General features: G+C 37.9%; 1 protein-coding gene across 2 annotated transcripts in view; it reads left to right on the forward strand.

Annotated features, from left to right (window-relative positions):
* The window catches only part of Gsk3b (glycogen synthase kinase 3 beta), a 146,904-nt gene that overhangs the window by 97,070 nt on the left and 23,570 nt on the right, over positions 1-26,264 (forward strand). The window contains exons 7-10 of one of the 2 annotated variants that reach the window (XM_075962432.1): positions 1,127-1,224; positions 11,550-11,645; positions 22,330-22,368; positions 25,186-25,372. In XM_075962432.1, coding sequence (XP_075818547.1) covers positions 1,127-1,224; positions 11,550-11,645; positions 22,330-22,368; positions 25,186-25,372 — 420 coding nt within the window. The remainder of the gene's footprint in view (positions 1-1,126; positions 1,225-11,549; positions 11,646-22,329; positions 22,369-25,185; positions 25,373-26,264) is intronic. The other variant, XM_075962436.1, reaches the window with a different exon arrangement.

A 26,264-nucleotide genomic window follows, 5' to 3' on the forward strand; every position in this document is an offset into this window, starting at 1 on the left:
CATATTTTAATTGTGTGTGCATGGGGTTGGGAAGCTGAGACTGACATCAGGTATCCTCTCCCTAAGCTGTAAAATGAAAATGATGGCTAATACTCCCTACTTTTCATGGTTACTATGAGGAGCAAATAAAATGTTACTAAAGTACTATAGGAATAGAAGGTGACTTTCTTAGTATATTTATTAACTCAGTGGTCCCCAAGAGCAAATTTAACCCTTTGTCCTTGGGAATGTCATTCCATATTCTTATTGATCAGTGTCTTATTCAAATGTTCGATATTGGTTATCTATACTATATATACCTATATGTAAGATACTATATTGAGTTGTGCCAGGCTCACCTAAAATAATTACAGTCATATTGTCTGACACATGGACCGTTTATGTAAGCCTAAGAAGCATGGATTTGGCCCATTTTTAGATCTAAGATGCTTTCTTCTTAAAGTTTTTAAAATTTATGTGTATAAAGTGTTTTGCTTGTATATATCCATATATATATATATATATATATATATATATATATACACACACACACACACATATATATGCCTGCATATGTATACAGATAACACATGCATACTTAGTGCCTGTAGAGGTCAGAAGAAGATGTCGAATTTCTTAGAATTGGAACTATGGATGGTTGTGAACCATCATTTGGATGCTGGGAATCTAATGAGGTTCTCTTCAAGAGCAGAAAGTGCTCTTAATGGATGAGCAATCTCTCCAACCCTGATCTTGGTTCCTAAGGCTAAGTAAGATTTGTCTGTGAACATAGGAACCAGAGGCAAGTAGATCTCTTGTGAATTCCAGCCAACCTAGGGCTTACATAGTAAGTCAGCCCTAGTTTCTCTATGTGTGTCTCCCTGTCTCTCCCTTTCTTTACTCACACACACACACATACTGTAAGAGATGAATACTTATAATAAAAAAAAAACATGTATTTGTTAAAAAATAAAAAGGGTTCAAGCATATGAATAGATTTTTTAATTAGCAATATGTGGGATGAAACCATCACTGATTCTGACTAAATTATTGTCATTTGGATATAACCATCGCTATGTGATAAAAATAAAATAGAGATTTCACCTCAAATTATAGTGTTATAACCTCCCCCCCTTTTTTTCTTCAGATGTATGGTCTGCAGGCTGTGTATTGGCTGAGTTGTTGCTAGGACAACCAATATTTCCTGGGGACAGTGGTGTGGATCAGTTGGTTGAAATAATCAAGGTGAGATGGTTGAGGTATACTTTTGAACCAAAAATGTCATACACACAGACACTCCTCCCTCCAAAATACAGAACAACATTTAAACAGTGGGGAAATGATCCAGATGTGAAAACATGTACAAACACGAGGGCCAGAGTTTGAGTCCCCAGAAACCCATTTGAGTGTTGACTGGGCCTGACATTTTCTGCCGAGAGAGCTCAGAGTAAGCTGGTTGAGAAGAGTAGTTATATATGCAAGCTCTGGTTTAGATTGAAACCCTATGTAAATGAATATTGTGGAATAGTCACCAAGGATGGTTGCTGATCTTGGGCCTTCATGTACACGTGTACACATAGAGATAAAAAAGGAGAAAGGAATTGTAAGTTATTTAGCCTGCTGTGGTATAGAACAGGTTTTTAAAATAATAATAAATAAACATTTGGTTTTTTTAAGATTTATTTTTATGTTTACCATATGAAAATTTTTTTTTGCCTGCTTATATAATTGTGTATTACCTGTGTGCATAGTGATCCCAGAAGCTAGAAGGTGTTTGATCCCTTGGATCCTCAAACTGGGGTTACAGATCATTGTGAGCTGCCACATGGGTTCTGGAATCAAACCTGTATCCTCTGGAAGAGCAGCCAGTGATGTTAGTCACTGAGACATCTCTCTAGCCCCATGATTAAATTATTTTAAGATCTATTTCATAATTAAATATTTTTCCTTTTAATATAAGGAAAAATAGAGGCTCCATGTCACTGTGTCCAGATACAGTTGAAAAGGCCAGTGGTTGGTCATCTTATTTCAGTCTGTGTTTAGTTGGGTTATGCAGCTGAGACCACTTTTTGGTAGCCATTTTTAATTTCAGACTGAAACCTTAACCTTATTAACAATACTGCTTTTTTTCTTAAAGATTAGAAAAACGTAGTGGAAGTCATATAAGAACACAAAGCAATCTTGTAGAAGACTTTAAAGTGTACAAAATACTGTTCAGTATTTTTGAGACAAGAACTGGGCATTGTAAACAGATTCTGTGTCTCAAAGGGAGTGATACTTTTAGAACTTCTGAAACAGGACTGCTGTTTATTTGGGCTTTGGTTTAATTCAGGATTTTCCAGATATCTCCCATCTCCCTTCCTGCTTAATATTCCTTTCTTGACTACTCCACTCACGCAGAGATTCGCCTAGAAATTTTTAAAATGTTTGGTTCCTGTGAATATATAGCAAACAGTTTTCCACTTTTATGTCAGTGGTTTACATTTTCACAGATGAGTCAATTTTTTTAATATTGTGATACATTTATTTTATTTTTTATTACTTTATAAATAATACCATTCAAAATTTCCACTTCCTCCCCTCCTCCCACTCCCCCACTGGCCCTTCCCCCTCCCCCTCCAGTCCTAAGAGAGGGCAGGGTACCCTGCCCTGTGAGAAGTCTAAGGCCCTCCCCTCTCCATCCAGGCCTTGGAAGCTGTGCATCCAAACAGACTAGGATCCCAAAAAGCCAGTACATGCAGTAGGATCAAAACCCAGTGCCATTATCATTGACTTCTCAGTCAGCCCCCATCGTCAGCCACATTCAGAGAGTCCGGTTTGATCACGTGCTCGTTTAGTCCCAGTCCAGCTGGCTTTGGTGAGCTCCCATTAGCTCAGGCACACTGTCTCAGTGGGTGGACCAAACCCCTCACGGTCCTGACTTCCTTGCTCATCTTATCTTCTCCCTCTTGCTCTTCAAATGGACCTTGGGAACTAAGTCCAGTGCTCTGATGGGGTCTCTGTCACTATCTCCATCCATCGCCAGATGAAGGTTCTATGGTGATAGTCAAGATATTCATCAGTGTGGCTATGGGACAAGGCCAGTTCAGGCACCCTCTCCTCTGCTGCCCAAGACCTAGAGGAAGGGTAGATATGGGAGCAGGGAAGAAGATATCTTGAGTCAATGTTTTAAAAAAAAAGATTTATTTATTTTATGAATACAGTGTTCTGTCTGCATATGTGCCTGCCAGAAGAGGGCACCAGATTTTATTACAGATGTGTGTGTTTGCTGGGAATTGAACTCCGAACATGGAGAAGAGCAATTCAGAACCTCTTAGCCATCTCTGCAGCCCCAGAATAGTCAACTTTTTAAGGGAGGACAGGGACTTGTTCCCAAGTATAAATTTATTTATGAAGCAAAGACTGATAGCTAAAATACTTTTGATAAAGAATAAATTGGAAGACTCATGTCCTAGTCTCAAGACTTAAGTGTTCAGTTGCAGATGAATGGGATATAATTGAAAGTCAAAAAATATTTTTTTCTGTTTTTTAATTTAGAGTACTATTAGGACCCTGAACCTTTTCTCTCCCCAATATGATATTTTTATTGATTATTTGGGAGTTTCACATAATGCACCCCAATAAGAAATAAATCTCTATATTATAGCTAATTGACTTTTTTTTTTTTGGACATGGATTCCAGGACAGTTCAATAGGAGAAAACAGTCACCAGAGGCAGGAATACTTGGACTACTGGATATATATATATATATATATATATATAGAGAGAGAGAGAGAGAGAGAGAGAGAAGAAAGTTGGAACCCTTTTACCTCTACACTTCTGTGGAGAAGAGAGAACGTTTATGCAGTTAGTGGGAATGTGAATTAGTACAACAGTATGGAAGACATATTTGGAGGTTCCTTAGAAGACTAAAAGTTGAATTACAACATGATGAAGCCCTCTCTGCCTCAAGTGTGTACCCCCAAACTTGATGCTGTACTTTCTCGTGTTCATTGCAACATCATTTGCCGTAACCAAGATTTGAAATCAACCTGAAAATTAATCAGTGTTCGTCACTGAGTAAATGGATGAAGATGTGGTTTATTTTTAAGTCACACTCCATCACTGAGGGAAGTCAGGGTAGGAAGGACTCTAGAGGCAGGGACTGATGCAGAGGCCATGGAGGAATGTTGCTTACTGATGTGCACCTCATGACTTGCTCAGCCTGCTTTCTTAAAGCACACAGGACCACCAACCCAGGGGTAGCACCACCCACAGTGGACTGGGCCCTCCCACATCAAGCATCAATCATGGAAGATGCACTACAAACTTCTCTACAGGCTAGTCTCATAGCGGTGTTTTCTGAATTGAGAATTCCTCCACTAGCTTGTGTCACAGTAACATAAAACTAGCCAGCACACCACACATCCTTTTAAAAAGTCTTTCAAAGTATTCACCTTTTTAACTACATCTGTTGAGTCAGTGAAGGATTTTTGTCTTGGTATTGGGCCCAGAATGTAGAGGTTCTTGCACTGAAGGAATTCAAAGGGAGATTGGGAGGAAGCAACCAGGAACAATGGGGGAGGAGGTGTTTACCTCAGATGGCTGAGCATTCTTCAGAGGCAAAGGCTGGATTCCCATTGGAGATGGTGCTGTCTGAAAAGGCTTCATAAGAAAACTATTGAAAAGAGGCTAGTGCTTAGCTGTTTAACTGAAATCAGGTCTGCTGTGTGTTTTAGTTACAGTGTGGTGGTTGTGAATGGTGGAGTTGATAGAATGTGAGTGTACCAGGAAAGAGGAATCTAGAGCTGTGGGCCATAGAAGTGGGCTGTATGCTAGGGAGTTAGAAAGCCACTGCAGAATTTGAAGCAGAGGAATAACGTTTTTATTATGGCTTCTTTACAATAGCTGTAAACAAAACTAGCAGCTCCATTTTTGAAGTTTGGTGCCCTCTGGTGTTGATCCGTAAAAAAGCAACTAATACCTCCTGGGCATGTCTCTTCCTGTAGTCCTTGTTCCTGTCATTTTTAGGAAGCCCTGGGGAAAGCTCTGGAGTCTTCAACCCTAAAAAAGAACTGTAGGCAACTAAGGAATTCTGAGGGCTGGAAAAATAGTCTTTCCCAGGGAAGAGTACACTTAATTGGTCATCCAACCAGTATGGTCACCCCTGAAAGTGTGTGTGTGTACACAAGTAATGTTATATGGATTGAGCTGTGTGTGCGTGCGTGTGTGTAAGAAACAATGATTAAGAAAAAGAAGCCATGAATTTGAAAGGGAGCAGAGGTAAGAGTGATACATGGGAGGATTTGGAGGGAAGGAAAGGAAAGGGGAAATGCTATAATCTCAAAAAAAATAAGAAAAAAATATTTTTTTAGAAGCCCAATGAAAGAAGCGTCTGATTTTGAGCTAGTTTGCTGTTGTCTAATAAAGCTCATGGAGCCGGGTGGTGGTGGCACATGCCTTTAATTCCAGCACTTGGGAGGCAGAGGCAGGCAGATCTCTGTGAGTTCGAAGCCAGCCTGGTCTACAAGATCTAGTTTCCAGGACAGGCTCCAAAGCTACAGAGAAACCCTGCCTCGAAAAACCCTAAATAAATAAATAAATAAATAAATAAATAAATAAATAAATAAATAAAAACCCATTTAAAAAATAAGAAAAATAAATAAACCGTGGAAGAAGCACCTATTGTGGCGCTTTCTATAGATGCTTACTATGGCCTTTGTTTGCTTCTTTGAAACTATAAATTCAGTTTCTGTTTTGATGTTTTCTGTGTGGGGGTTGATTTGTAGCTAATGGGTTAAAAAAAACTATAAGAAATATGGATGGGACCAGATACAACTGAAATGATTTTATTTAAGGGATGAACAACATTCCAAAGAGATGTAGCAGATAGGTCCCCAATTCTTTTAATCTTTCTCCTCTATGATGTCAGAGAATGTGAGCAACAGAAGGTACTTTTGCCTAGATGGAAAGGTCATAAACTCTATTACAATAGAAGAATGCTTCCTCTTCCATTGGAGTGATAATTTTATTATTCCTTCCTCTTTTATTATGTGAATAATCCAGTTTCCTTTCTGTCACTGTATGAAACATTCTGAGCAAAGCTCCTTGGGTGAGGAAAGGGTTTATTTGGCTCACACTTGTAGGGCGCATTCCGTCATTGAGGAAGTCAGGATGGGACTTGATGGCAAGCCTGCTTGCTGTAGTGTCATGCAGCATTACTCCTGATCAGGAAACTCATCCACAGCCAAAGAAGTCCAGCAGAAACGTGAGGGAGTGCTACTATGACTCCCTGGAGGATCCACCCTAACCAGCCCACCTGCCCAGGGAGTGCTACCACCCATGGTGGCCTGGGCCCTCCTGAAATATAGACATGCTCACAGGCCAGTCTCCCCCAGGCGGTTCTCAGTTGAGACTCCTTACTTGGGTGACTTTAAACTGCATCAAGTTTGCAGTTAAAGCCCACCAGGACAGTGAAATGCCATGCCTGGAGGAAAGCGCATAAAACTTTTAGGACTAGTTTAGGTTAGTTTTAAGAAATCCAGAAATAAGTATTCTTAGTTTTGTGAATGGATAACTTCCACCAAGGTTTCTTGGAGACTAAAATAATAATCCCATTTCTTTAAAAACTCAACTGAACCTCCTTTTGTGTCTGAAATGATAAAGCCCATATTGAACATCCTATCCATAAAATGAAAAAATTCATTTGTCCAGTTTCAAAGCTCAGAGTTAGCCATAGCGAATCAGGTGAAATACTCTCTAACCTATTAAAATGTGGTTTTGAAGGTGAGCTGTAATAGCTGAGTTACTAAAATGTCTTTTACTTGTGGTGTTGACTTCATATAATTATACCCACTTTGTTGTCATAGTGTCTCACTGGCTCTTAGACTTACATTGTCATTCATTTTTTAACCAATGAGTATTATTTTTATTAGCATGCTGCTTTCTAACTTAGCTGCCATTGTGAACAGAATTTGCTACTGTCCCATCTGCCTCCTAGATTTCTCTAAGTAAACATCAGCTCCTTGCTTTCCTTCCAGATGTTTGCAGGAGTCCATTCCTTCCCTCACTGTAGTGTGGCGCTTTAACCTCACCTTATTTGTGTTGGTTTTGTACTGATCTTTGCTGTTGTTGGTTTATGCACAAGTGTTTGGGCCCTAGTTTGTAATATGTCAGTGGCTTCAGAGACTCTATTGGCTTATGTTTTACTTGTTTTTAAATTTTATTTTATCTACCTATATCTACCTACCTACCTACCATCTATTTTGGATTTTTGAGGTAGGTTTCTCAGTGTAACAGCTCTACCTGTCCTGGAACAAGCTTTGTAGACCAGACTGGCCTTGGTTTTGTATTTTAGATAGGGAATTTACTAGCTAGCTAGCTTTGCCTAGTCTGGACCTGTTGTGTAGACCTGTCTTGTCAGACTTGGTAAGTCCTTCTGTCTTAGCACCCAAGTTCTGGGATTGTGGATATGAGCCACCAGGTATTGTTTCTGTTTCCTTCTTTATTAGTTATTTTTCTTATCACCATGACAAAATATCTGACAAAAGTACGTAAGGAAGGATTTATTTTGGCTCAGAGTCAGAGGACACAGTCCCATCGTGGTGAGGAATGCATGGTAGCAGGAGCACAGGCAGCTCTTTGCATTTCACTCGGGCAAGAAGCAGAGAGCAATGAATGGTGGTATTAGCCTGCCAGGACCCTGCTTGTTGCAGCTCAGAGACACTAGAGGTGTCTTCCTTGGTGATAGTAAATCCTGTTGAAGTGGCAGTAAGGGTCAACTATCATGGCTTTTTAAGACTTATTTCCTTGTTGTGTTGTTCAGAGGGTATTCTAAGATTAAAACTATAGCTCCTTAAAATGTCAGTCTGTTTTAAATAATAATAGTAATGTACCACCTCACATACAACCTGGTTTCAACTGTATCTCCTCATCTTTTTCAGTATCATTTTAATATCTCTTCTACCTGCTGTAACCCTAATAGTATATGCTGTCATTTTGCTTATAGAAATTTCTTCTGAAGGCTTTTTATTTTTTATTGTTAGATGATTTTTTTGTTTTGTTTTGTTTTGTTTTGTTTTGTTTTGTTTTTGTGGCTTTGCCTACATATCTAGCCTTGGCTGTCCTGGAATTTGCAGTGTAGACCAGACTGGCCTCAAACTCACAGAGATTTGCTCCTAGGTATGGTGGAGGAGAAAGTTTATTGTTGATAAAAGGAAGATACAGGTAAGGGCAGTCTAGCCCCTGGGCTGGAGAGTTCTGGGTATAGGTTGGGGTTATGCCAGCCATATCCTGTAACAGATAGGGACTGAGGGATGCTGGTTGGACCAGGAGGCCAGGTCTGCTTTGATATGTTAAATAGGTACCTCAGGCATCAGTCCTAGGATTTGAGACTTAACCATTTTATTTTACAATTTTCCAGCTTTATCAACAACAACAACAACAAAAAAAAAACATAATTGCCTAGGAAGTGCTTTGACTTTAAGATTTAAAAGCTAATCCAAAGAGTAGAAAAATGACTGTGGTTCAGTGTTTAGCAAGGGAAGTGAGATCTAGAACATTTGTGATGTTTGCATGTCTTTTCCCACATCTAATAGCCTTAATAAATTCAAGGTTGGATGGATTTAAATAAAGTGTTCTGGGGAGTTTCTTTATTTGCTTAATTGATTTTTAAAATAATGATAGGATTTTTAATGACAATCTACAAGTCAGTTACTAAAGCTTCTTAAAAGTCACAAGTGCATTTTTTAAAGATAAAAACTTCTGTTAAGTTCTGATTAACAGCTATAACTAAGGGACTTTGTATCACTACTATTGAGTAGATTCTACTCCACTGTTAATGTAGAGGCCCTCCTACAAATATATAAACGGAGTGTCCGGTTTTCACCTTCCAAATAAGTAGAACATGTGATAATTGTTTTTCTATGGCCAACTTAATTTATTATAATGTCCTCTAGTTCTATTCATGTTGTTGCTAAAGACAGAAAAGTTCATCTGTTTTATGGCAAAATAATACTCCATTGTGTATGCACGACACATTTTCCTGTATCCATCACCCGTTAATATGCACATAGATTGATCTGGTCTATTGTAAAGCAATAAGCATATGAGTGCAGATATCTCCAGTATTTTATGAATCAGTACAGATCCTGATAAAGTCTAGATATGTTGAAGTATGTATTTTACCATCTTATCTCAGTCTTTGTCGTCTTATTTTCTTAAGAGTATCTTTTGAAGAAAAGTATTTTATTTTTTATTTTTTTCTTACTAACTTTTTTAAAAATTATTTATTTATTATGTATACAGTGTTCTGCCTGCATGTATGACTGCAGGCCAGAAGAGGGCACAAGATCTCATTATATATGGTTGTGAGCTGCCATGTGGGTGCTGGGAATTGAACTCAGGATCTTTGGAAGATCAGGCAGTGCTCTTGACCTCTGAGCCATCTCTCCAGCCCCCGAGCAAGGAACTCAGGACCGCGAGGGGCGCACCCACACACTGAGACAATGGGGATGTTCTATCGGGAACTCACCAAGGCCAGCTGGCCTGGGTCTGAAAAAGCCTGGGATAAAACCAGACTGGCAGAACATAGCGGACAATGAGGACTACTGAGAACTCAAGATCAATGGCAATGGGTTTTTGATCCTACTGCACGTACTGGCTTTGTGGGAGCCTAGGCAGTTTGGATGCTCACCTTACTAGACCTGGATGGAGGTGGGTGGTCCTTGGACTTCCCACAGGGCAGGGAACCTTGATTGCTCTTTGGGCTGACGAGGGAGGGGAACTTGATTGGGGGAGGGGGAGGGAAATGGGAGGTGGTGGCGGGGAAGAGACAAATCTTTAATAATTAAATAAATTTAAAAAAAAGAAAGAAAAGTATTTTAAAAGTCAATGAAGTTACGAAAGTTTTAATGGTGTCTAGAGAATTAAAGCCTATTAAAAACTAAAGAGTGTGGCTTAGGCATGCTTGGGTATGCTTTTAATTCCAGCACTCAGGTGACAGATAACCATGAGTTCCAGGACAGCAAGGGCCACATAGTGAGACTGTCTTAAAGAATGTCTAGATCTACCCCGATCATTCATTGATTGTTAGCACAAATTAAATATTTAACATTATATTACTCTCCTGTGAAACTGCCATTAAATTGTAAGTAGTGTGATTTTTTTTTTCTTCAGCAAACTTGTTTCGCAAATCCATTCTTTCTCAGTGTAGAATCTGCTTGATTTTACCTTGAATTTTTAGCTTTTCTTTGAATTTGGTTTTTATGTATATATGAATCAAGCCTAGAGACTCGCTTTTGAGGAAGGACCTGTTTGAAATCTGCACAGATTTCAGACTACAGCATTGCTAGGCTTGGCCAGCTTGTGTTGCATTTCCTTATAGCTGCTAGACAGTGTTGGAATGCAATGGGAAGGAAGCCAGGGCTACTGGAATATTTTGTCATTTTTTTATTTACTTTATATGCATGACTGTTTTGCATACATGTGTATCTGCAGCATGAGAGTGTTTGGTAACCTCAGAGGCCAGGTGGTGGGTTTTTTTTTAAAATACATTTTTTATTGACATTTATTGAGCTCTACATTTTTCTCTGCTCCCCTCACTGCCTCTTTCCTTCCCCCCCAAGGTCCCCATGCTCCTAATTTACTCAAAAGATCTTGTCTTTTTCTACTTTCTACTTCCCATGTAGATTAGATCTATGTAAGTCTCTTTTTGTTGTCTAAGTTCTCTGGGATTGTGGTTTGTAGGCTGGCTTTCTTTGCTTTATGTTTAAAAACCACCTATGAGTGAGTACATGTAATAATTCTCTTTCTGTGTCTGGGTTACCTCACTCAAAATAATGTTTTCAAGCTCCATCCATTTTCCTGCATAATTCAAGCTGTCGTTATTTTTTTCTGTTGTGTAATACTCCATTGTGTAAATGTACCACTTTTTTTTTTAATCTATTCTTTGATCAAGGGGCATTTAAGTTGTTTCCAGGTTCTGGATGTGACAAACAAAGCTGCTATGAACATAGTAGAGCACATGTCCTTGTGGCACGATTGAGCATCCTTTGGATATATACCCAAAAATGATATAACTTGGGTCTTGAGGAAGGTTGTTTCCTAATTTTCTGAGAAATCGCCACACTGACATCCAAAGGGGTTATACCCGCTTGCATTCCCACCAGCAGTGCAGAAGTGTTCCCTTTTCCCCACAACCTCTCCAGCATAGGTTGTCATCAGTGTTTTTGATCTTGGCCATTCTTACAGGCCAGTGGTGTTATAGGACCTCCTGGGATAGAGTTACAGATAGTTGTGTTAACTGGTAAGCCAGTCCCTGGGATATTTTCTAGTAATATTTCTATGACTCAGATTTTCAGTATACTTACCGTAGAACTGTAGTCTTTGGCAGTATAGCATGGTTTACAGACTGATACAAATTTAAAAATCCTTACAAAATCTATTGAGTTTTATATTTTATTTGTTTGGAATTTTTTATTTCAGTAAAACCAGTGCATGCATACACACACACACACACACACACACACACACACACACACACACATACACACATAGGAAAAGTTGACAGTATTTGTTTTTCTTGGTTTAGGTCCTGGGAACACCAACAAGGGAGCAAATTAGAGAAATGAACCCAAATTATACAGAATTCAAATTCCCTCAAATCAAGGCACATCCTTGGACAAAGGTGAGTCAAAATGAGTTTTTAAGAAAGTGCATCAAGTAATAGTTAACTAAATTTTGGGGTTTTCATTGTACTTAAGCTAAACTATTGTGAGAGTCCATACCTTGTGTTGATATCAAATGCACAGCAATCCTCTGTGAGGTAGCTCAGTGGCTATAGTTCAGTGTCTGACAGTATACTTTATTCCTACTGATGGCCTGTGGACAATATCCAGCCTGGGCTTTCTTTTGCAAGTAAGAACAGAGAACAGAATACCCATAACATTAAAACAATGGGATGGGATTTTTAAAAACTTAAACTTTTAAGCTTAATTTCTTGATTTAAATAGAGATGTGTAATTCAATATTATCACAGATAAAGGCCTTTAATTTTTCTTTATTCTTTAAACTATATTTTAAACTATCAAAATATAGACCTTCTTATAGATGTTGCATGTTTTCCTTGTTTACTATCCTGTTGGTACTTCAGGAGAAGTATTTTTAAAGCAGGTATAATCTTGTTGGATATGTACTTGGAAAGTAATTTATGTTTATAGGATGTCACTACTAGCTTTTGGGAAAACCTAATCAGGAGTTTTTCCACCTCAGGTTGTATGATGAAATTAAGTGTGCAAAGAAAAATAGAATGTGTTAGAATTTATAGATGGTGTTCATTTTTAGCTGCCTCATTTTATAGGTTCAGAAACTCCAGCCAAAGACAGGAATCCAGGGATCCAGACTGCAGGCAGCTGTGACAGTGCTAATGCTAACACTCGTCCTTGTGTGTCTAATACTGAGTCCTTAGATCAGTCATGTGGTAGGTGGGTCGTAGAGATAGATGAGAGTACGTATTTCAAACAGGACACTATATTTTAAATTGTCCTCATAAATTGTTTTATACATTGATAAGTTTGTATATCTTATTGTAAAACATTTAAGAGTAAGAGATGAAGTAATTTAAGACTAGATCAGTACACTTGCCTCTCTTCCTCTTTCTGTTCTATTATTGTTTTAATGATATGATGATTACATGTATAATCTAATAGTCTCATAGCCTCTCTTCAGACAAACACTTAACATTCAGCTATCTTTTCTACTTTAAACAAAGATATCGGTAATATTTTGGTGCCAGAAATACACATTGAGGCTTTCATTCTTCTAAGAGGCCAGTCCCTTCATTTTTAAACTTTATGGTGAACACTAGTCTTTGGTAAAGTTGATCTTTGTGTTTAAGGCTTATTTTGGAGCCAAGTGAAATAATATTTAGGCTCTTTCCCATGGCTCTAAACCCAGAGGATCCTAGGTGACCTGTTGGCTTAGAGGTCAAGTAACAGATTGCAACCACTGGAGTTATTACAGGTCAGTGTCTATTGTGAGTAAAAACCCAGAAACAGATATTGGGGTTGGCCCTAAAGATCAGACAAGCAAAGCAGCCAGCCACTGGCTCTTATCTCTATCTCAGACCAAAAGGGTGATCAATCCTCAGATTGAGACTGAGAGTGAGACCTGTCTCCTCCCATATTATATTCCTCTCTAGAGCCGGAATTAAAGGCATGCATCACTACTGCCCAGCCTCTGTTTCTGACTAGTGTGACTGCTGGGATTAAAGGTGTGTGCAACCACTGCCTGGCTTGTATGGCTGACTGGTGTGGCTGCTTTGTACTAATCTTCAGGCAAGTTTTATTTATCAAACCACAAATAATAATGCCATTATTTTTTTCCATTTTTGTCTAAAATAAAAAAGGCTATAACTAATATAAGAAAAACTATACAATAAGTACAATAACTGTATACAGTATATATAGGCAGTAAATATTACAACAATGTCTAGTCCATTTGCACTTGACAAATTCAGAGAAAATACTCCATTATCTATCCTATCTTAGTGAGTCAAAGTCTTGTACCTAATTTACTTTCTATCATAACTTGTTTTCTGCATCTGATAAACAAGGAAAACTATGACTATCTAGTCTCCCTCAGAAACCCAAGAAGGAAATAATTATTAACTGATTAATCAGGAAGTGCAAACAAGCAACTTCCAAAAAATGTGAGAAATAACAGAAACAGCTGGCTGCCTGGACTGTCACCCAAAGTTTCTCTACAATGTTGGGGCATCTATCTTCGGCTTACAGGCCTAGTATATCTGACAATTTTCTGTGAAGCAGGATATTCTGAAGGGTTGTCCTATGTTGTAGTGAGGAGGGCAGCGGGGCTGCATCCCCGGCACCCAGCCGCCCACACGGCTAGCTTTACCCGAAATAATTACACGGAAACTGTATTCATTTAAACACTGCCTGGCCCATTAGTTCCATCCTCTTATTGGCTAGCTCTTACATATTGACCTAACCCATTTCTAATAATCTGTGTAGCCCACGAGGTGGCTTACCAGGGAAGATCTTAACCTGCGTCTGTCTGGAGTGGGAGAATCATGGCGACTCCCTGACTCAGCTTCTTTCTCCCAGCATTCTGTTCTGTTTACTCTGCCTACCTAAGAGTTGGCCTATCAAATGGGCCTAGGCAGTTTCTTTACTAATTAACCAATGAAAGCAACAGATTAGAAAGAAATCACTCCCACATCAGTCCTACCTTGTCTTGAAGGTGTTTGGCAGTCACTCTCTTTTGTGTCCAATTAGGACAGCATACTGTCAGCAGTCAAGGCAAGGGCATTTTCTTGCTTAGTGGTTTACTTTTGCCACAAAGAAAGTAAACTCCATGTAGAGTTTCTTTGAAGCCCATTATCTTCGCTGAAATAGATTGGTGCTGCCAGGAGCAGATATGACTCATTGTCATGAAAAAAAAAATTCTGAAATGAAAAATTTGGGTTAATTGTCAAATCCTGGGAGAGGTAGCTATATTATTTGTTTTTCAGTCTCTGTGTAAGGGAAGGTAAAAGGCTTGTCAGCAGTCTGTTAGGCTGGATCATCTTAACTAGCCACCTTGAAATTGTTCTGAGCAGTTTATAGTCCAAAGCCAATCTTTATGTGGTGTTATCATAGTTCTGGAGGAAGCATTGTTGTGGGGCCCCATCCTGCTTTTGGAGACTTCAAAATTTTCTGTTAGGCCTGCTCATGGTTCATTGTTGGAAATGTGATATACCAATAGGCCACTTTACTTGTTTTCTTGAGACATTTTTTTCTGGTTAATTATTTGTCCTTTTTCTTCAGATGTCTCATTTGTCCAGTGGTCTTCAGATTCCTTAACTGGATACCTTTATTCTCCTGAAAAGACAGAAACAAAACCCTTCCCCAACCCTAATTTTGAGGAGATTCTCTTTTGGCAAGTTATATCTGATCAAATAAAAAGCATTGGTTAGTTGTGTAGGTTAGTTTAGATTAAATAGCCATGCTGTTTGATGAACGATCATTCATTTGAATTAAGATGTGTTTCTTGTTCAAATCGAATCTTTATCAGTTTTGAAATGTTCCATTTTCTTACCTTTTATATTAAAACTGCAATGAACCCTGCATTTATATAGTATTTTTTTGACAATTTAGCTTTTCCTTTATGCAGATATATTCTGTAACAAATAAATTTGCGTTAATGTCTCATTAATACACACAAACTTGCACACAGAAATTCCAATTGGGTAAATGATCAGAATATGCTTGTATTGAATTTTCCTTTTTAAAGATTTTTCAGAAATAAAATGTGGAATTCAAGATTCCAAGAGGTAGTGTAGTTGTATCTTCCTCCTGTTATGCTGATTGACAGCAGCTGAGAAATGCTATCTGCACTGGGTTGCCAGTCGTGTTATTTAAAAGTATATATAGTGTTCTCTAAAAACACTTGTCCTCCGGGTCTGGAAAGACAGACAATTAGGCCTTTGTTTTCTGCTGTCTTCCATTAGAACTCAGTTGAGTCCTCTTTCCTCTAGCCATGAGAGTGTGAGCCCTGGCATCTTGGCTGCAGTGTAATCCTCAGTAATTACCACATATCCCTTCACATCGACTTAAAAATACACTGAAATCCACCATGGAATCCTATTTAACAGTCTCTTTCTAAAAACAAATTCTTTTTACAAATGTGCTATTCTGCATGATGAGTAATTTGTATTTTTGAAATAAAGAGAGAAATAAAGATTAAGGAGAAAACTGTCTTCCTCACAAACAAAGGATGCAGGTGTGCTGGAGAGCTAGACGGATGCTGTATTACAGGGTTTTTGCAGATTTAAAAATCCATTCAAGTTGCCCTTGGCCATTACAGAATAGTTAGCATGGGACTAGAGCATTGGTTCAGCACTTAAGACATTTGTTGCTCTTGCAGAGGACTGGGGTTTCATTCCCAGAACTTCCAGGAAATCTGATACCCTCTGACCTCTGCAGGCAACAGGCACACATGTTGTACACATAATGTCCATGGAGGGAAAACCCACATACACATAAAATTCAATATATCTTAAAAATTACAAAGTATATAGTGCAGCCTAATTTGTTGTTAAAACATTTAATGGCTTAAGTGGGAAAGGAAATGAAGGCTTATGTTTTGGTGTATGCTGTATATTTCAAAGAAGCATCCAGACTGAAAGCTAGTGGAAGTGATACTTCAGAAGATTGAGAATTGAATAGAGATTTCATTGGAAAAAGAGAAGAAATTTAAATCTTGGCCTTTAGTACATGGAGGCATGGCTAAACAGTGAGTCATTAAGTATGAAGTGGGGTTTAAATACTCTTGGTTCTTTTTATTTCTGTTTTGTAAAATAGTGATTATTTATCTGCCTTGTCTTCGGGTTCTTTTTAAAATACAGCTATAATAATTGTAAAGGATTATCTTATTTTAGTTATGAATAAATGGACAACATTCTGCTTCCAATATACTTCTGCCTTGTCTTTTACTCCTGCCTCATTATGTTTTGTTTTAGGTCATTGTGATAGTATAAACCTATAAAACAACCACCTACCTCCTTACTGATTTCAATCCTTCATTGTCATAAAATGCCATCCGTCTTTCTCATTACACCCAAATTCTTACTTCTCTTAGTCCTCATAACCTTTAGGAAAGGTGGCTGTGAAATGCATATTATTTCAAGGGTTATCACATGGCCTGATTTATTATTATTTCTAGCACAGATATTAGCTGCTTATCCATTATGCTCAGAACAGCCCCACTTTGGGTGCTGACCATCTAGGTCATACTGTCTCCATCTTTTCCAGCCCCTGAGATTCCCTGAGGAATCTAGTTACTAGTTTCACACATCTACTTTCTCCAGGTTTTAAATACATACCACTAGGCAGTGAATTTAAAATTCAGTGTGTAATTAAGGGGATCTGTTGCACGAGGAGGGTGGCCTTTTGTTCGTCACCCAAAATAACCACACGGAAATTGTATTGATTAAATCACTGCCTGGCCCATTGTCTCTAGCCTCTTATTGGCTAACTCTCACATCTTGATTTAACCACACTTCTGTTCATCTGTATGTCACCACGAGGTTGTGGCTTACCGGGAAAGATTCAGCATCTCTGACCTAGCAGCTCCATGGCGGCTCTCTGACTCTGCTTTCTTTCTCCCAGAATTTAGTTCTGTCTTCTCCTCTTCTCCACCTACCTAAGTTCTGCCCTACCAGGCCAAGCAGTTTCTTTATTGATTATCCAGTGAAAGCAACACATAAACAGAAGAAACTCATACACCGGGGATCCCTAGTCAGGTTGTTCTCATTCTGTAGTTGTCTTGGGTTTCTCCCATTTCCAGTATTGAATAGCCGATACCTTTTGTTTAAATTACTCTGGCAAATATTTTTGTCTAATATTTTTTGTACTAGTAGCAAATAATTCTGAGGTCAGATAAGTAATACAGGTATTTGTGTAATCTTATGAAGTGGTGGAAGTCATTTGTAGTATACTGGTTTGTGGAAAGAAGTAGAATAGAAACCCAAGGGCCCCATCTTTTATCCTTGTATTAAACTACTTAATAAGTTAGCTGTATATGTTTATCATGTAATTAAACTTTCCTAATTGATCCAGGAGACGCTACATTTTTTTCTCCATCTTGTTAGTGTCTTTCCCTCCCCATGTCCCACATGCAGTGTTCTTCCTTTTCTTCTCTGCCAAGCAAATACTAATTCAGCTCAGGTCTCTCTTCTCTCATGAAATTTTCTCATTGTCCATGTAGTTTGATTATTCATCATCATGTAACTACTTTGTTACCCACTGAGTCATTGTATAGGTTACCAGCAATTTTTCATAACGATAACAGACTATAAATGACTTCAGAATGAGAGCCAACAAGATGGCTTAGCAGGTAAAGGCACTTGCCATCAAGCTGGGTGGGCTGACTTTGATCCCAGGATCCCACATAGTAGAAGTAGAGAACCAGCTTTGGGCAGGCAAACACAACAAATAAGTAAATAAATAAAATAAATGTAAAGAAAAGACTTCTAAAAAAATGTTTATTGCCAACTTTTTGACATGGTAGTTTAATACTCAGCAGTTCAGTATGTATTTCAGTTATAAGGGCCTTTGGTGAGGTACCCCAGAAAATAGTATCCACCCGAGCAGTTATCTGGTGCTAGATTTGTTAGACCATGCTTCAGTACAAATGAATACTATTGCTTCCATCTCGCTACCAGATGGAAACAGAAAGTTGACTTTGAGACCCTTTAGCTGTTAGAGGAATTGTTTTACACTGAGTAAGTCATATTCTTTGCTTAAAACAAAACAAAACAAAATCTTTATTGTGTTTCCTTTTTAAGACTCTTGATAACTACATTTTCCCCATAACCCTTTAGTATGTTTTTTCAGAACCTGACAGATTTATCCATTTCAACTCCTTATTTAGCACATTACTGAAAATACCTTCAGAGAAGCCCACAATGCAAAGAACAAGCTTTTCTTGGAAGCTCATTCTGTCTGCTCTTTTAATCACTACTTCTGTGTGTATTCCAGAAAACATAAAACATACTGGGATGTCTGTTGGTTCAGATCTACTCCATTGCTTGTGGTGAATCAGATTTTATGTATTCAATGTTCTTTACCCTGAAAGTTGTACTAACTAGTTATTACTTACCTTGTGAGTGCACCTGCCATTTCATCTGACAAACACATGCACACATGTACACTCTCCACCTCCTAGAGTGATGAATCCATATACAAGAGGGTGTGTGTGTGTGTATGCTTAATTGTTTAAGGGGACAAAGGATGAGGTTGGGGATGGATTGGAAAAGGCAAAAATATATATTTTAATTTGGCCTAGTGGTGGAGGCGCACGCCTTTAATCCCAGCACTTGGGAGGCAGAGGCAGGTGAATCCCTGTGAGTTTGAGGCCAACCTGGTCTACAAGAGCTAGTTCCAGGACAGCTAGGACTGTTACACAAGGAAACCCTGTCTCGAAAATATATATTTATCATTGTTTTTTAGGTACTATGTATTCTTTATCACCATAAAGGATGGAAATACACAGTCCTTGCCTTTGAAAGCATAGTTACAGCGAGTATTAAGTAATATAAATTTTGTGTTGTAAATGTCAACGCTGTTTATGTCCAGTGGTTGTCACAAGACAGACCTTTAGTGAAGGCAGTGAAAGAATTCTCCCTAGAGATGACGCAGGACAAGGGCTGTTGAAGCAGATTTAAGATTTGCTTAAGTGGGACCCATGGGATGGCTCAGCTGGTGAAGGCTCTTGTCACTAAGCCGGACAGCATGATTCAATCTCTGGAACCCACAGGGTGGAAGGAAAGAACTGAGTCAAGTGTGTTGTCCCCTGACATGCAAGCAAGCGCACGCGCGCACACACACACACACACACACACACACACACATGGATTTTTAAAAGGTAAGAGAGTGAGAGAGACAGAAAGACATGATTTGTTGAGGGATAGAAAAAAAGGCTGGGCAGACATCTTACAATGGGAGATGTGGATGAAAAGGAGATACTCGTGTACTCTTAGGAAGGCTAGCTTGATTCCAATTGCCGTTTTGCAAAAACATGAAAAGTTTAACTGAGTAAGTGGTCATTTGGTAATGATGCTTATGTGTAGGTGTGCTTGATGAGAATGTTAGTAGAGGAATGCATTGTATCAGTAATGCTACTATCTATAAAGTTTCCTTCCATGTCATGCAGTTCTGGAAAATTCAGCCTTTTAATTAGTACAGTTGAAATTCATTAAATGCTAGAGCTAGTTTTATCATGACTAAGAAAAGAATTTTTTTGTGTTTCTTGTTTTCAGCATTCTTTTTCTGCTTTTCTAATCCTTAAAAGTTAAATTGTGTTCCTCTATTAGGCTTGAGCTATGTTCTGTTTGACCCACCCTGTTAGGAAGTGACTTCAGACATACCTGTTTTACTTGCCTTGTGGACTCTTTGAAAGTTGGTTTAAAGTAGCTTCTGAGGGGAAACAAATGCATTGTTTATAGTGGGTTAGGCTGCCCTACATTTCAGTGTGTCACTAGGTCAGTGTGTGACAGCTTGAAAATACTAATAAAGGGTATTTTAAATAGTGTGTTAATTAGTAAGTTATGTGCTTAGAAAACCACTTACTTAGTTGATTTCTTTTGTTATTGTTAATTTACATAACTATTCAACAGACCCATGATACTGTCTCACTTCAATCTTATATCTAGTTTATTAATTGCAAAAGGCTTTAGATTACTTGACCCAGTATTGAAATTGCTCCTTAGTATTCATGGTTTACCAGTTTTTAGAACCTAGAACTGGAAGATTATATTCTGCCTATGACCAAAAAATTGTGTCAGTTTCATAAGCTTATAATGGAAGCTAGTAGTGGGCAGCGGTTTGGAACAGCCACAGACTTATTCTGTGTATCTGTAAATTATTTTCCACTATCTATAATCGTAAGAGTGGGCATTCTATATTGCTTTGGTTTGGTGCGTAATACAGCAGCGTTGGTGGGAGCTGACAGAGAAGCAGCTTTAACTGCAGGTCTTGATGTGTATGTGGTTGTTCATAAAGAGCCGTTCTCAAGGGCCTCAGGTCAGTGATAGTACTTAACTTCAGGTTGAATTTTTATAGCCAAATTCTTAGGAAATTGTCTCTGTTATCTGAGTTATCCAAATGCAAATTTACATTGAATAATTCTTCATTTAAGGATTTGTTTGCATTTGTTCAATATCACAGAGACTTTTTGGGGAAAATTAATTTTTATGATAGTTTTTTTCTATGGACTAGAAATTGTGATAAGTGTCTTTGTTTGAATTTAAGAAAATGTGTTGCTGCATAGGTGAGGTAGTATTTGAAGCACTCAAAAAAGTTCATGTCAGTGTTTTGGTTCATTTGATTATTTTCTTTTCTTCTTTTTGTTTCATTTTTCTCTCTTTTTTTCTTTTTTGCTTTGTTTCATTTTGGTTCTTTTATTACTTTTTTTATTTTAGCTTTTAAAGGGGTGTCTGTGGCCTTGCTGCATACTTGGCTGGCCATATTTAGTCTGCATACTAATTGTTAGTTTGCCCAATTGAATCTTACTTTATGCTGTTAGGTTTTTTTTTGATATGATTTTCTATTTTTGTCCACCTGGTTGTGTTAGATTTTTATTCTCATGGACTGGGTTTTAATCCCATGCACTAAATTTTAGTCTGCAGACTAAAAGTAATCCGCGGATTATTTATTTTTTGCAAAATGTTTAATTCCCCCACTGGAAACTATCCTAAAAGAATGTTACATTCTCCTAGCTTAGTCAAGGGAGTTCACAGCTACTGGTGAGTTCTGCCAATTTTGTGTTCTCAATACCTAGACACAATAGACCCTGCTCCCTCCCTGCATACGTGGCTCCGTTTTGCCTAGGTGTTGGTGTACATTATTCTGCATGTCACCTGTAACTGTGACTGTCCCTTAGTTGTTTTGTTTATTGTATAAATTTTTGTTTAGATTTTGGTGGGTGAATTGGGCATATTTGCAGGTGAAGTTGTATTGAATTTGTATTACTCAAAGATAAAGGATTTTTTTTCAGTGAGTTTTTGTAAAAAGGAAAGAATGCTCTCTATATTTTTCCTAAGGCATGGGTGCAAGGGTATGAGGGGGCAAAGCCCATAGTAGAAAAAAGTAAGTTTATACCTGCACTCCTGAGGTGATATGTCATTTCCTGAAGAGTCCTAATATACTGAGACTATCAGTAAAAATATCTTCTAGCAGGGAAGTCAATCCAAAACAGGAGAATAATCCGCGGTGGCCTGATTCTTTCTTAGCTCACACAAATTAAAAGTATCTGGCTTCAAATTTATAGTAATATAAATTAAATAAACTTAATACTTCTCTCTCGCGACCAATAATTTAGCAAAAAAAATGTTTATACTGTGTAACTGAAAAAAAAATGTGAAATTCTAGCATATTGGGAACATCCATTTTTAAAAGCAGGCCAATATGCCCCCTCCCAGCCATGTCTACGGATGATAAATCCAGGTCATAGAAGACCTCTTTACTTTACTTCTAGATTTCATTTTGATTTTAACTTATTTTGGTTTTATATTTTTTTGATAAACACACTGGCATTGGAACATGATAAACTAAAACAAATGTTTCTTTACTGTGCCTCACCATTGCACAAATCAAAGCAAATTTTTGCATACACTTGTGGTGAAATAATTTTTAAAATTTGGACTTACTACTGTGGAGACGAATGCTTAAAGTTTATAACTGTATAAACATTTTCTATGTCCCCGACACCATGGATTTCTTATAACATTGGCTATATTTTTCCTTGCTGGACTATTCTCTTTTGCATTGACTTCCCCTGTTTGGATTATTTCACTGCATTATCACCTTTAGGACTCGTCAGGAACAGGACATTTCACCCCAGGAGTACGGGTATGTACTTTTTTTTTTTAACTTTAGGGAAGTTTTATATCACTAGGGAAAATGTTTCTTGGAAAGGCTGAGCAGCTGTTCCTTTCTGAACTGTGCTGATGAACACATTGGGAAGATGGTTTCTGTGTTTGTGGTTTTGGTATAGTTCATATAGTATATTAGCATGTCAGTATCTATTGACATCTGGATTGAGAGAATTTCAGTTATTCTTAGATACAACTAAAGATTCTCTGTTATTTCAGTAAAGAATGATGTAGAAGTAGAAACTTGACTAGAAACTGTATTTCAGTAGCTGTTGGTTCCCTTTGCTTTAGAAGAACTAGTGTCTAGTTGAGACTATTCATTTTGGAAGTTGCATGCTATTATACCCCTTATTATGGTCAGAAATCTGAATTCTGAGAGATGCTAGGTTTTGATTCACATAATTTCCCACTTAATCTTTATCCATAAGGTACTGAACTAAAGCTTTTCTCATGAGGAATCTCGTGAAAAGTCAAAGTAAATGAATACTTTTTTTAAAGGCAGGTTACTATTCTAATAAAGACTTTTGGCATAGGTTATTTTTTAACCCTGTGTTTCCTCAAGTTAGGATTTCTTCACAAAATATGTGCTTTAGTACCCAGATGATAGGTGGTCACTTGTAGCCAGCAGAATACCAAAAATGATACAGGAAATGGATTCTTTTAGATATTCCAAAATATAACCAGAACTCTAATTTATTAAGACTTTCAACAGAAAACTTTTCATTAATATAGCACGATTTAGTATGCTTGTTTTCTTTTTGCTTATTTGTGGTTGTTTTGTTTTTTCAAAACATGTTTTGTTGGTTGGTTTGTTTTTCTGTGTAGCCCTGGCTGTCCTGGAACTCTCTGTGTAGACCATGTTGCCCTCAAACTCACAGATGTGCCCGCCCCTGCCCTCCAAGTGCTGGGATCAAAGATGTGTGCCACCACAACTCAGTTGCTTGTTTGTATTTTGAGACAAAGCTTCCCAATGTGCCCTGCTGGCCTCAGATTCACTGTATAATCCAGGCTGGTCTCAAACTGACAGATAATCCCCTGCCTTTTAACTGGTCACTATGCCCAGTTAAGCATGAACTTTTAGATTTCAAAGAACCTAATATTTGTGTCTCCTGCTCTTAAATTTTAGCAAGAATTATTTTTGCATTCAAGTGCTGTCTAATTCTATTCACCTAATATCATATTGGTGGCAAGACATTTTGCATTAGCTAGCAAGTAAATCTATATATTGTCAAGTAGATACAAACTACCAGTAATTTTTGTATTTTTCTTGTTATTTGGAATCAGGGTCTTACTATGTAGCTCAGACTATCCTACAACTCACTGTGTAGACCACACTAGCCCTGAACCACATAGCTAATTTCAGTATTTTTATGACAATTTTTACTGTTTTTCTTTTTTGCATTCTGCATTTGATTGGCACTTGGAAATAAGGGAGAGAGGGTGGTGACTAAAAATGGTGGAGAAATGAAACCTTTAAGTGTATAGCAGCTTTGAGATTCCCTTGGCTAAGGCAAATTACAGTACTCAAAAACATAAAGACAAGGCAGTTTTGAATTTGCAAAGGGCTCTCTAAAATGGCCAATTGACCAAGCCCTCAAAATTGATTAAGCCTTAGAGTTCTAAATTAACCAAACCTCAAAATAAATTCTTAAGATCCTATGCAAGGTACTTTGTCAATTTCTGTGGAAAATAATGTATTTCTATAATAAACTGTATTTTTTAAAGGGGAAAGAAAACAACCCCTGCAGTTACCACTAGTATTTAGAAAGTGCTCAAGTCCTTGACTATTAATGAGCCCTGTGGTGACGACAAGCTCTCCTGTCTTCATTCAGCCCAAGTGATGTGAGCCTTCACCTCCCAGGGCCCTGGTACTGTTTTGTCCGTCCTCACCAACCCTGCCTTTGCTTTGCTCACGTATGCTTTCTATCAAGGAATCTGTTTTGTTTTTCTTTTCATTTCAAAGGTTCTGTGTTCCATCTGTTCATGCTTATGTTTTCCCCTCTGTTTACCTTTGACTAGCTGTCATTTAGAATAAAGTCTGTGTTCATCGTTATATATACTGATTCATTTTAAGACACAGCAGGTGTAAAGCTGTCTATTCTTTTAAGCAAATCAGTTAATTAGTATTGCTTCATTATAGTCTTCAGTTGACCTTTCTGTAAATTATCGGCTCTTTCTGAAAACATTTAAAACTCTAGATTATTATTCATTGAAAGAAATTCAAGTGAGAATGATCTGTCCAACTAACTGTTCAAGAGCCCAATGCCAGACATTTGAGAAACTCTAGGTATTCCAGAAACTTTGAATAAGGCTCTATGTGTTAAGAAGATAATACCAAACCATTAGTGTTTTTACAATTAAAACAACAGCTGTTCTTTTTTTAAAAAAATACTTTTCTTAAAACTACTGACTGAAGTATTTAATAAATACTTATTTAAAAAATAAGATTTGAAGAGTGCCATCCATTGTCAAAAAACAATTGTTCCGTCAAAAAGAGTACCAGAGGCCACAGCAGTAAACACTTTATGTTAAAAAATATATTCTTATAGTTGTGCTTGCCTCAGATCTCAGCTTTTCTATGTCTACAGTAGTTTATGGTCGTGCTTAAGATTCCCCGAGCTTTTCTTGGATAGTTTTTTATTAGCAAATTGTTCATGACGTGCAGTTAACTCTTAATTCTAGATTTTATAGCCATGTTTTTATATAGTGGGAATTAACTCAGTACTCAAAGGATTTGTTGACTAGGTTCTTCTAAGAGAACTTAATTGTTCTTTCTACTTCTTTGTCCTTTCAGGTCTTCCGGCCTCGAACTCCACCAGAGGCAATTGCACTGTGTAGCCGTCTACTGGAATACACACCAACTGCCCGATTGACACCACTGGAAGCTTGTGCACATTCGTTTTTTGATGAATTACGGGACCCAAATGTCAAACTACCAAATGGGCGAGACACACCTGCACTCTTCAACTTTACCACTCAAGGTAATTCCAGACCCTTCGTTTTTATCCATTTTCGGGTGTGGTCATTCGAATGACATGTCCGCCATAAGTCTCCAGCATTGGAATATTTGGGGCCTAGTTGGTAGCTATTTGGGAGAGGATTAAGAGGTGCTGGAGAAGTAGGTCACTGGGAGTGGCCTTTGAGGTTTCATTCCCAGTGTGCTGTCTGCTTCCTGTTTGTTTTCTGAGCTGTGCTGCTCCAACTGCCTGCCACCCCCCATCTACTCTCATGGACTCTAAGACCAAAACAAACTCTTTTTTTACCTCATAAGTTGCTGTGGTTATGATATGTTTTCACAGCAGTAGAAAAGTAACTAGAATACTCGATAAATGGATGTGAGATGACACTTAGTGATTATCTGTAGGTGACAGTGATCATACTAAATACTTATAGAAGTAAGAAATGTCTGTAATTTATTATACCAGTCTTTGTGTGTTTGAACAGAGGAGTGACAGATAAAAGTTTGCAAACAGTTGTAGTTTGACCATTTTTTACCAGATTGTACTAAATTTGGTCATGTGACAAAAATGTAAGGAGATTTCAGTGAGTTAGTGTATTACCAATAAGACTAAGCAATAGTGTAACCTTAGATTTGAATCAAAAAAAAAAAAGTAGACTAATGGTATTTCCTAAGCATATAAAACAGGTTTTTAAACTTTAGGAATTAATTTTGCCTGTTGTCATAATTCTGTTGCTTTGTAGAGACACTACGACCATGGAAATCTCATAAAACAAAGCACTTAATTGGGACCTACAGCCTTAGAGATTTAGTCCATTATCATCATGGTGGGGAGTATGGTGGTTTGCAGGCAGACCTGTTGCTGGTGAACAATCTGAGAGCTTTACATTCTGATCTTCAGGTAGCAGGAAGAG

This window comes from Microtus pennsylvanicus, chromosome 1 (assembly GCF_037038515.1).
Source record: "Microtus pennsylvanicus isolate mMicPen1 chromosome 1, mMicPen1.hap1, whole genome shotgun sequence".
NCBI lineage: Eukaryota > Metazoa > Chordata > Mammalia > Rodentia > Cricetidae > Microtus > Microtus pennsylvanicus.